The 12785-nt window shown below is 30.5% G+C and overlaps 1 protein-coding gene across 2 annotated transcripts; it reads left to right on the forward strand.

Moving 5' to 3' along the window:
• Positions 1 to 521: 521 nt before the first annotated feature.
• On the forward strand, positions 522 to 11081 carry LOC141451275 (uncharacterized). Of its 2 annotated transcripts, none has more exons than XM_074122541.1 (8): positions 522 to 691; positions 3517 to 3585; positions 4868 to 4918; positions 5027 to 5068; positions 6309 to 6389; positions 6535 to 6631; positions 7240 to 7347; positions 8586 to 11081. In XM_074122541.1, exons 2-8 carry the CDS (start codon positions 3540 to 3542, stop codon positions 10315 to 10317), a joined length of 2157 nt encoding a protein of 718 aa, XP_073978642.1. In that variant the 5' UTR covers positions 522 to 691; positions 3517 to 3539; the 3' UTR covers positions 10318 to 11081. The 2 variants fall into 2 exon arrangements, with proteins under 2 accessions (XP_073978642.1, XP_073978640.1); XM_074122539.1 differs by lacking the exon at positions 522 to 691 and adding an exon at positions 1141 to 1245.
• Positions 11082 to 12785: the final 1704 nt, after the last annotated feature.

Below are 12785 nucleotides of genomic sequence, written 5' to 3' on the forward strand. Positions count from 1 at the left end.
CTGCTTAATATAAATACATATATTTTTTAATAGTCGCTTAATAACTTCGCAAGTTTTTTCCTCACTGCTCAATTGTCATCATCAGTTTCTTATGTACATAAAATTACTTTGTTTTATTCCTTAGAGAGAGAGAGAGAGAAGAAATCTTGATTTAAATATTTCTTTGCTTCGTATATGATAGAAATAGAATATATTCATTGTATATAAGATCAGTAAACCATGAAGAAAAACATTAATATGTACATATATGCATAAAGTTACTTATAAATACTGTATATGTTTACTGCATAAGTTTAAAATATTTTCTTTCTTAGAGATTAAAACGAATTTAAGTAAACGATATAAAGAAATTAGTGTATTCAAGTAAATGTGATTTTTTCTAATTTCTTATGGGGGGTTGGCGCATTGTTGTGTTTTGATCGTTTTCCACTGTGAAGTACGGTTAGAATTATGAGGTTATATCATTAAAAAAAAGATTAAAAATACGTTTTGTAACATTTACTGCAATGCAAAGAGGTAAATAAATCCACATTTTACAGAAATGAAATATTTGTTAGGTTCTTGTATGAATAATCCAATATTTTTTCAAGTTAATAGTTAAGGGAGAAGAGATGGCTGTTTATTTCCAGATGAAATAGTTTTTTGTACAAGATTAGCTTTAAGATATTACATCTACAATTGATCATCCTTTGTAAGTAACATTTATACATATTTATATAGAAATGAATATAATACTATTATTTTTTTAGCACAGTACATCATTTATTTTGCTACATTACGTCCAATATTACTGATGATATGTAGCATAACATAAGTGTCTAAATGATAATACTACAAGGAGTACAAGAACAGCTGATCCTAACCTTCAAATGTATAACTATTTTCTAGATTTAATGGATGTGATTTTTGGTGAAAGCTATTCAAATTCTTAATATTTCGTGTTCGATTAAATAAATGTAAACTGAAATATTTTTATTTAAATGTTGACAAATATATATCATGAATGTTATACATTACTCTTTGGTTAGCATTCGGCTATACTGTGATGAATAGTTTTTTTTAACATTTAAATTAATGCTAAGAATGAAATAAATTAAAATAAATTAAGTCTAAATCATCAAACAACATTATAACTGTTGATAACCTCTAATATTTCTTTGGCACTGGTTGTCAGCGTGTCAGCTGTTGAAAACATAGAGGTTAAGTCTTCCAGAAGCGATTAAAATGTTATACATTTAAAAAAAGGTACGTATCAATGATATGATTTTATATTAATTTTACCATCACTTAGTAATATCTGCCTTTTATAAAATTAAAACAAAGTAACAGAAGAAATTATTTCTTTCAAAATATCCAGTAATTCAATTGTTTTTAGCGTTATTCATTTGTTTACAGAATGCTGTTACCGATGTTAGTAAAATTACATTTTTACTTCGTTTTATTGAATAATTTAACTTAATAGTAACTTATTAGAATTATAGAAATTCGCATTTCATGTATTTTTCTTAAATAAGTGTGTTTAAAATAAGATTGATTAAAAAGGTTAAATTCAGGACAGGAGGGGAGGTTATTTGATGATTCTGTAGTAAACAGGTTATTTCAAGCCCTGTTATTGTTTTTATTTAAACACTATTAATATAATTTGGTTAACTGCCTTAATGTAGTTCATAGTACTTAATTTATGTATTTTTATGCATTTTTTATATGAGCTTATTACTGACTGGGCATTTTCTAAGATGTTTTCATGAGGGGTAAATTATATTGTAAATAGTCTTAAGTGTTTAATTTAATTTTTTAGGTGCCCCCCCACGTTTGATATGGACATGTTATTCATATCACTTGTGCACTTAAACAAATCCTGTAATAATGATTTGGAAATTAAATCAGAAACAAACTTTTAACTTGTAATCGAATTCACTTAAAGTTGAAAGAGAAAAATTAAAATAAAGAAATAAGTAATGTGGTTACTACAAATTACATTAGGTTGTGAAATTTTTTAATAACGAGAATTAAGAAAATTAAAACTTAAAGGAAAATTATCGTAACCTATGATATTTAAAAATTGATGTTTATCTTCTTTCGGTGACTTGGTGCGTACACCCTAATTGAAAAGTGGAGAATTTCTGAAAGTTTAAATTCAATATTTAGTTTTTGATGTCACTTAAAAACCCTTCAATAAGGTTTTGTTAAAAATCAGTTGACTGAAATGTTTATTTGCTGTCTCAATTTTTTGGATACTTTATGCACGTTTGTTAATTGCGTTGTTGTGAAAAGAGTTATCGTATATAAGCTAAGAATGAAACAAGTTATGTATGTTGTTAGGTTGGTCGGAAGTACTGCTTAATTTTTTAAGGAATATTTATATTTCTGTGACTAAAAAAGGGTGGTCGTAACAAAATGGGTTAAATGACATTTTATAGATATACATAAATACAAAATTTATATATTATTTAGGAGGCATAATTTTGCCGTCGTCAGAACAAAAAAAAAAAAGATTTCGTTGCGAATTTTTCGTTATGAAGATTTAGTGTTAAAATTTATTTTAATTGTTATTTTAAACATTAAGTTTCCAGTAACTTGACGTATTTTTCATTTTTTTTTTATTTCAGTTTATTTCAGGGTTTTTAATATTGCCAATGAATTAATATTAGCTACAGAAATGCAGTCATCAAGTCATATTCGTATCAAAAATATAAATCTAAAAAGTCTTGAGTGACAGAAGACAACGTGGCGCTACCTATGCCGACACTAGTGCACTCTATTTTCTTTCATTTCGTGTATAACAAAATTTAAATGTTTTTCCTTGAAATTTTCCGGTGGGATAGTTGTAAAATAAATTATTGTCAAAAACTGCTCGGAAAAGTACCCTACTTTGACAATTTTTTTTTTCCTCTTTTTCTATAACAGATTTTTACCAAACCAATTAGTAATAAAACTTATTTTTTAACGTTCTCTTAAACCAACAAAGATTAAGTTTTTTGTAATCATAATAAGCATGTTGAATTTCACCGTAACTACTAATTTTAAGCTCCCTTAAAACCAAAAGAGGAATTAATAAAAGCATCCTTCTCTAATAATTAATAGGGCATTTCCACAATTTCTATTGGAGTAGTTCTTACAATTTTAATTAATCAATTCTGAGATTCCAACTTATTATTAGTCTCTTGTTACTTACGCCAATGGTGTAACCGAAGTATCTAACTACCAAGATCTAATAATAAGGTCATGGAGGAAACCTTTATTCGTTCCTCGTTCGTAAACAACTTTTTTTGTACATTCTTATTTATCATAATCATCATATTTAGAGTTCTAACTCAACTGTGCACTCATTTTTTATTATTATACTTTTCTTTTTTTTTTTACAAGATTTGATTTTTTCAGTTACTCAATTTAATTTTCAAAAATGGATATTGGAACAAAATTTATTTTCTTATTTTTACTGACGAATATTTCTTAATATTTGTTAAATTAAGAACAAATTTTTTTATAAATTGTTTATCTTTTGATTTGTTTCAGGTTTCCAAATTGTGTAATCTAATATGTCTGTGCAGAAAGGGGGTGAACAGGATTGTGAAGACAGTAGTGGTCAGTATCTTGTATTTTCGAGTATTTAGTAAGTTTTAGTCCAGAATTTCTCACAAAAATAGCTTACACCAGCGCTGGATTTTTGAAAGATTGGGTTGAAAACCTCCTTTAATAGCTTTGATAAGTCCTCCGGATTAGACAAAACTTTCAAAGCGGCCTAACAGTCAGATAAAATTCTAATCTCTTATACTGTTTAGTCCAGAGGTCGCCAAAGTGGTCTATATAGACACCCAGGGGTCTATTTTTACAAAAGTAAGGGGGTCGATGGAAAAACAATTTCGAACCCAATATAGCGAACCATGCAAAGAAACACCAGGCACTTGTTAATTAAGAAGCAACTGTAGTTACTTTACTTATTTTTTGTATTTATTTTTTATTTTTTAAATGATTTAAGGCGCGTTCAACATCTAAGGTTATTGGCGCCCGTAGCTTTTTTCAGTGCACTGCCGGCCTCCGGACAGTGTTCTCTCGTTACAGACAACACTGTCCAATCACCGGACAGTGAGCTGTAAGAAGCTCCTAGGAAGAGAAAATCTAAGGGTCAGCTGCTGGATTCGAACCCGGGACCTCCGCGTGGGAGTCCAGTATGCTAACCTCATAGCTAATCCCTTCCCTATTATTGTATTATTATTATTATTATTATTATTATTATTATTATTATTATTATTATTATTATTATTATTATTGAAGGGTCAACGATTATTCTTTTGAGTTACGTATGTTAAAGATGGAGTCCCTAATTTCAACTATTTCACAAACTCTCTTAAATAATGGTGGAACTATTTTGTATTAGAGTGTTATAGTTTCAAAATTAATGTAAGAATATTTGTTTCTTCTTTATAATTCCAAATAAAAAGTTTTTGGATAATTGGTTTATAAAATATATGAGTAAAGACAGAGTTTTCTAAAAAAAAAAAATTAACTCTCTGAAGTGCTACTTCTGAAATCTGTCTCATCAGTTGCTCATTCAACTGATCTAGCGATAACACTAAATAATTGACATGAACAATTTTCTTTTTCTTTAGATGAGTATAATGTGGTTGCAGTTCTGAAAAGTGCACTGAACTGTGACTGTTTAGTTAGAAATGTTCATGAGGGATGGCTAATTTTGCTCTGAATTCTGAGCGGATTATTGTATACATTTTTTTTCAGAAGATTGTCCTTAAAGATTCAAAATTACAGTTTAGATCTAAAAATGGCGAAAATAAATTAAGTGAAAAAACAAATTTTACTCTGTATGTTTAAAATAAATAAATAAATGAAAACTACATTTCTGTTACAGCCACCGAAACAAGTTCTGAATCTGAAATCGCGATGAAAGCTCTATCTGAAGGTATGTTAATTTAATTTTGCAGTTTTATATAAAAATATTTTCAATTACAAGTCAAGAGAATCTCTGAAATGCTTGTCAAATGTTGTTAATAATTTGTTTTATTTGTAGAAACTCAGAAGACAATTATTGATGATTTTGATGACGAAGAAGGTACTTTCCTTTAATTTTTATTTGCAATAATTAAGATAACGTTTTTAAAATGAATCAAGTTTTTCTTTTTTTAATAGAAAAGTTTAAGGACAATCAATCGACTCTAATTAGATATTACACGAGTAGGTAACTTAATTATCAGGGCAGGTGTTGGTCAAGTGGTCAAGGCATGGCTTTGTAAGTGGGGGATCCCTAGTTCGAATCCCTCATATAGCAACTTCTTATTTGTTCGAAAAAATTGTTTATAGTAAAGTATGAGCTTCCGTCCCCTGTCCCCGACACCTAATTGGTAATTTGACGTTAAGTCTCACTTGAAAAAAAATAGGCGATTACTTTACTTTTACTTAATTGTCTCAGATCAAATGCCCATTACAGTGGGAATACAAAATGGCCGTTGGAAAAATGCTTCTTATTGTTATTAAACAATTACAATTGAAAAGTTTATTAACAATTTAAAAACCGTTGTTCAAATATATATACAAAAGGAGGTTTCAGGCTGCAGTGCTTGTATACTCTCCACAACCTTGATTTTTACTTTGATAAATAGTCCAAACTTAATATAAGGCAAATTGTTATTAGAAAGTTGATTTCCAAGTCTAGGCTTTAATCTAGACTTTCTTTTTTTGTATCGGTCATAACCGGGTTCAGGAAGAGTTCATTTTATGGCGTTCGATGAATTTTACTGTATAACTGAATATTGGACTAAATATTTTGAAATGAAATCACACATGAAATCGATGGTCGTTGCTAGAACATCAATTTTAATTTCTTTAATTCCTAGAAAACTAATAAGGTCGAAATTAATGGTCTAAAAATTTCCTCAACGGTTCAGATATCCTCTCAGTACATCTCTCCTCATTATACTAATAGCCTGTACAAAAAAACTCCGTACGATAATTATTTGTTTAATGATTTTTAGCTCTAAGATAAGATAAGATTCTAATAGGGCGGCCCTTAAGGCCTACGCCACTGCGACCCCTTTGGATCTATTGTGACCCCCTAAATTTAGAGCTCGCCTTCCAGACCCGTCCGTTTAATCAAGACTCTTAATTCTGGAGAGCGACTCCTAGGTAAAGCTCTCAGGCCTTGGTTTTTCCTCCCCCCGAGAAGTAACATCCTTAGCCAGAGAAGCCCATAACACTGACACAACACGTGCAGTGCCGTTTCCTCCTCCTCCTTTTAGACATTGTTTATTTATGTGCCTCCCAATTCTGTTATCTAATAACATAATTGTTTGCAGAGCCTTCGGACACTGAAGGAGAAAAAGAGCAATACATCTCGCTTCCACTATATGTGCAAAGCACCAAAGATTTACAGCAAAGTAAGTGCAAAAAAAAAAAAATTATTTGTCCGCCTAACTGAGAATTAAATATCTTGCAATTAATAAGTAAAATCTTCTAAAAAGAAAACTTTAGTAATTATACTATTGAACTTACTGGATCAAACATTACATTGTTTGTTTTCAGAGTTGAATGCTTTACAATCAAAAGATCCATTGGATGAAAAAGCATTAAAGAATGAAATCTTCAATGAAGTAAATTCTGCAACACAGAAATCGGCTACGTAAGTGTTTATTCAAGTAGACTTTTGAAGTTAATCCACAAGTCCTCAATTTGATTCTTCAATTTTTCTTTCTCTAATTGGACCAGTGTGTCCTCAACTATCCGGTGCCTCTCATCCATATCTTCGGCTCTTTACCTCCTCATACCCATTCGTAGATTACACACACCTCAAGCAGAGCCTAACCAGCTAAAACTAAGAGTGTTATCTACTGAGGAAACCAGCTGTTTCTATCCAAAATAGGAAGGATACTCAGTCCTGAAGGTTAGACTTGTGATTAGAATGCTGGGTAGAAGATGTATCACTTCCTAACACATTGTGTCCGCTACAACGTTTAGTATGACACACTAATAAGGAAATGCTAGGAAGATTTAAAGCACAGGATGCTGGCAGCCTTTTGTTCATGGTTCAGTGACTACAACCTTCAGTTTTATTGTATTTTTGTTATTATTAACGTCATTAAATACCATTTTAAACGATGGAAATATTTGAACTCTAATTTCACTGGCTGCAAAAAAAAGTTGTTACAAAGCTATTAACAATAAGATATTATAAACATTTATGGTTAATATTTAATATTTATTATACTTTTGTTTTGAATCATTGTGCAGATGCGCCTTCAGGTGTAATAATAACGGTGAGCTCACTGGACACGTAAATCTTGAGCAGAAAAATGAGTCAGCTTTACACAATTGTCCACAATGTCCTTTCAAAACAAGGTACTTTTTTTTTATTAAATAATAATTTCTCCAAATTATTAGGGAGTTACGAAAAGTCTTTGCGGTTTTTCATCGTTTGATTAAAACGTAGTTACTGTGCTTGCGCTCTTCGAATTACTTGTTATCGTGACCTTCTACTTCATTAAACTTTCATTATCTGCAATTTGATACCCTTCCTATACCAGGAGCTCTGTTGAGGTAAAAAGTTCTACACTTCAGTTTTTGTAAAAATTTGTACGGCTAAAAGGTAAGATATAGAGCTAAAGTGGTGTTAGTCATAGAGTTTGGCCTGGATTGAATACTCGAAACTCACAAGTTCAAATCATTTCTTCGGATAACGCTTGTAACTTTGCAATTTTGTGTTGTTTTTTTGATGGACTACTTTTGCGATTGGTGAAAGATGGATATTTTTCAGCCAAAACGAGGACTAAGTAAAGAAGCATTCTAACTGACTAGTTGTAAGTTCAAGAATCTAATCGCATGGCTTCAGAGAGCTCAAAAATGAATGACGATCTTATAGTGCCACCCATAGCTCTTTGTCATAGATCTTTCCCTTTGGATAAAGGTTCAGTTAGCTGGTTTGAACTATCCATTCCTTTAATTTTTTTTCTCATTTTTTCACTCAGAACATTTGGAAATCTCAGTTTGCGTTTTGCTGCTGGAGTATAAAAGATAAGGACTGCTTCGGCAGTCTTAAATCGTGGGAATTGTTGGTATTTTTTAATTGAATTCAAAACGCTCAAGTTACCTACTTTTTTTTACACTGGCGGAAGGATCTTCATCTTGATCTAACTGTCAACAGTGCTGAATAAACGCTGCTCACTTTCCAAGTTTTTTTTAAACCAGATTTAGCCATTTCGTGTAAAACCTTATTCTTTCAAGTTCAGCATTTTTTTTTTTATAAGCATTGACACAAATCTCCGAATTTCCTGATTCGGTTAGTCCATATTTAAATCAAGTAGATCGTTTTACAGGCTGATAAAACCATAAAATAAAATATATGTAAATAATGGATTTTATTTTGAAAAACTTGTAACCTTGTAAGAAGGTGAAGAAATTTGTGTGTGTGTGTATGTGTGTGTGTGTGTGTGTGTATGGTGTGTATGTGTGAGTGAGTGAGAGTGAGGGAGAGAGTGAGAGGAGTAAAAGAGTGAATGAAAATCTAGTAATACCTTAATTGTCTTAGTTGCAAGTGTATTAGTTGTACAGAGAATTAATTTATATCTGCAAATTTTCAGGCATCTAGTTGAATGGATCAATCATAAAGTTGTTTGTGCAAAAGAAAAACCATCCGATGACTGCATAATTATATCGGAAAACAAGCCAAAAACTCCAAGACCTCAAAAGCCAGCATTGATCACACCAAACTGTCAAGAACAGGTACAAATTAATTCAGCCGAATCTGATAAATGTAATGAAGGAAGCGCAGAAGTACGTAAACCTTTAATTAAAGTAAAACCTGAATTTAGTATAAAAACTTTTGAAAAAAATTTAGAAAATAGTAAAAAACTTGCTGAAGAAGCTTCAAATACTTTAGTTATTCATTGTTACCAGTCTAACTCTGGAGTCTTTAGGATAGAAAATAGTGCAACTCCATTTGTAAGAAAAAAATGTGATATTACTATAAAGAAATTGTCTGATCTGAATAATTTTTGTAATGAACCGGTTATAACGAAGGAAAAACAGATTTTACCGAAAACGCCTATTAATGATGAAAAAGAAGTTGATGTACTAAATGGGGATATATTATCGATAATAAGAGAAATACTACTTAAACATTCGTTAACCGATCATAACTATAATAGAGTAGATTTTTTACAAAAAATAGGGGTTACAGAAAGAAGATGGAATGATACACAGATAATGCACTTGATCGCTCGATTGAGGAAATTGGTAAGCCCAATGTCTACAGTAGATAAAACCCCGCAGGAAGAACTAATTGCTCGCAATTTAATGCATGAATTGGAATATCTCTTACAGCTTAGGGCTAGACGGAAAATTGAAATGTCCCATATTAAAGCAAAAGCTGGCATGCTTGGCGGATCAACTAAAAGAACAATTAATTCCACGATGAGAATAGAAAACTTTTTAAATATTAAATTAGAATGTCCGGATGATTCTGAAGAGTTGACATCACAAAACTCTTCACAATATATTAGCAGTTCAAAGAGGCCATATCCAGATCAGGAAAGGAACGTAAACGCTAAAAAACCGTTTATTACTAGCATTTTAAAGAAATCTTTACCAAATGCAGAATGTATTACTAAACATCATGTTCTTCAAAAAAGTAGTCCTAAAAAGCTCGTTAATCACGAAAATAGAGTCATTACTACCGTAAAAAAACTTGTTCGTAATGAAAATAAAATTATTACTAGCGTTAAAAAACTTGTTCCGGTAGGAAATATCGTTAAAAAACCTATTCATCAAGGAAATAATTTTAGTAATATCGTTAAAAAACCCGTTCTTCAGGGAAATAGTGATAAAAATATCGTTAAAAAAAACACTTATCCGGGTAATGTTAGTAACTTAGTAAAAAAACCTATACATCAGACAATTAATGTTAAAAAAGCTGTTAGTCAAGAAAATAATGTAAATAATACCGTCAAAAAACCCGTCCATCAGAGAAACATTGTTAAGAAACCTGTTGTTCAGGAAAATATTGTTAAGAAATCTGATGACCAGGAAAACATTAAGAAACCTTTGGATCAGGAAAAGATTGTTAACAAACCGGTTAAGGAAGAAAACAATATTAAAATACCTGATCAACAGGAAAATAATGTAAAGTTTAATAAAATAAGTAAATCTAAATCAAAATTAGAAAAAGACAAACCTGAATTGTTGCACACGTGTAAAAAACCTAATAAAAGAAGAGGAAAACATAGGTATGTTGGTAAGATTGGATATTGGTCTCGAGTTAAAGGTGGAACCAGAAAAAAAAATTGTGCAGCTTGCTTAAAAAATAAAAAGTGAACACCTTATGAAAACTATTTTTTTTATCTGAGGGATGCTTTAATTATGACATAAGTTGAGAAACAATTTCAACACATTATTAATAAAATGATAATTGACATAAATTTCCTGAAATTTTGGGAAAACGAAATGATACATTATTTCAATTTTTGCATCTACATTAATAATCTACCTTGATGTATTTTGTTGTACGATTTATTAATTCAACTTATAGAAGGTTGTTTAATTCATCAATTCAGTGATAGCTGATTTGAGCCTTTAAAATGTATAGTTTATCGTTTTATTAATTGTATCATTACATTGCATCAAGTCTAACTCTGAATAGTGTGCAAAGTAATTTAATAGTAATGGTATCAGAGGCCGACTAATTGCAATGTAAAAGTTATCATTGAATTTATACATATGTTCAAAAAAGAAGGACCATTTTTCTTCTACTTTTTGAAATAGAAGGTAAAATCTTGAGTAAACCTCTTGCTTAATGAAATACAAAGTTTTACTCTTTAGGAATTAACTAGCCGGTAATTAAGTTTAAAATTTACGGTATTTTGAGTTGCTTTAAGATAGGTATTGCTTCCGGACAGTGTTCTCTCGTTGCAGATAACACTGTCAATCATCGGGAAGAGAAAACCGTAAGGGTCAGCAGCTGGATTCGAAAGCGTTGGAATATAGTATTCGCTAACCACGTAGCTAATCTCTTTCCTGATAGTTATTGTTATGATCTATTGAAAATGAATTAGAAGGGTTGGATATGTGGCCTAAATTAAGAGATTGAAGAATATTACTCAACTCATGAACCGCTATACAAAATGTATTTTCCATTTTTTGAGGTTGGTTACCAAATGACTCTAGGAGTTTCTTAGAACTTTGTACACTAAATACAATCAGATGTAAAACTTATGCTATAATATATTTCAAATAAAAAAGTTAGTTTTAGGGGAATTCTAGGGAAAGGGCATGGGATGGGATTCCCAATAAGATGTCATTTCAGTGTACATACCATCAGTAATATGAATTATGTTTCAAATGTTCGGAGTTTGAAGAAAATATTTATGTTAGTATCAAGATGCGGATCTTAAAATATCGAACCTACGTTTTAATCGATTAGAAAAATAATTAGTAATAAAACGTTCACTTTTTACAAATAAAGATGAGACATAATTTTCTTCAAAACTCACGTTTATTTCGTCGAACTTCTTGATTGAATACTTCGAACTTCGACATTGAACTTCTTTCGCCGGCTAGTCAGTCGTCTTTACCAAATCGGCCTCAGTATTAAAATAGATAATGTGTACATACTTGTGGGCAATTTCTCAATGTTATGATTGATTTTGCTTTAAATTAACTCATTGAATTTTAAGTGAGGCCAACAAGAAAAAAAATACATTGATTGGCTCGATTGAAACACAAATATGTCCCATATTAGGGGATCTACAATAAGTTCAAATCTGGTGTGGTCCTTCTTTTCTTCTTGAAACTGTATTAATTTAAATTTGTTCATCTAGCGAATTTCGATTAAATTGTAATTAAGTCCCTGCTTTTGTTCTATATTGGCATAATTGGTATCATGTCAGCAACAGCCGAGCACGTTTTTAGAAGAATAGAAGTCAATTTTTGAGTGACTAGGAAATTAATAAATAATAATTAGGCATTGTTACAAAACATACTTGTCAACACTAGTTTCCTTGCTTTTGTTATCATTATATTTTAAGATGTACTGTGTGTTATTTGATTACAAGTAATCAGGTGATGATACCAGATAAAATAATTGATTTAATTCAACCGTGATATTAAGGTTTATAAATATATCGATTTATTGAAGTCTTTATATCCTAGTTTTATGATTTGGAAGAAATGAGCTAGTTGAACATTTCACATGTGTGTATATATCTTTATATAAACGTATGTTAGATCTCTACTTCTGTAATTTTATTATAATACTTAAATATAATAGCACTTATAAATCTATCTTTTTGTTTTTTTGCTTTTTTTAATGAATCATTGATATTGTACATAATCTTCAATATAATGTTATTTTGTAAATAAAATTATTATTCATTTAATCTTATTTTAGTCTAATGAGTAGTTGTTCCATGGTCTGAAAATTGCAAATATGTTTTATAGAAATATAATACATATTTCTATGAAATTATAGACTGTTTTGCTAAAAATTAAGCTTCTATCCGCTTGACTACTGTGCTGCCTAGTTATAAAACCCTTATACAACTGTCCTACCGGACAGTTTTAAACAGAAGTTCTGAACTAAGTATTTTTAGGCTTGCTTACGCCCCATTCATTATAAAATATATAGTTCATTACGTTCATCTCTTTTTTTACTGTTTGACGCTCATATGGTAAATATTTCTGATCCGCCTCTTCTTTATCTGTTATGTACTGTTGATTTTTATTGTAAGGCTTGGAAGTACATTTAATTTACACGGAAATTCTACATAAATGTTGGGTGATGGAGA

This window comes from Rhodnius prolixus, unplaced genomic scaffold (genome assembly GCF_049639745.1).
Source record: "Rhodnius prolixus isolate KJV_2025 unplaced genomic scaffold, Rpr scaffold_8, whole genome shotgun sequence".
Lineage (NCBI taxonomy): Eukaryota > Metazoa > Arthropoda > Insecta > Hemiptera > Reduviidae > Rhodnius > Rhodnius prolixus.

Excerpts from the sequence above, each read along its gene's own strand:
- LOC141451275 (XM_074122541.1), top strand. The coding sequence starts at position 3,540 with ATGTCTGTGCAGAAAGGGGGTGAACAGGATTGTGAAGACAGTAGTG. Across the intron at positions 6,390-6,534 it reads CACCAAAGATTTACAGCAAA|AGTTGAATGCTTTACAATCA; the intron begins GTAAGTGCAAAA and ends GTTTGTTTTCAG. Across the intron at positions 7,348-8,585 it reads CAATGTCCTTTCAAAACAAG|GCATCTAGTTGAATGGATCA; the intron begins GTACTTTTTTTT and ends GCAAATTTTCAG.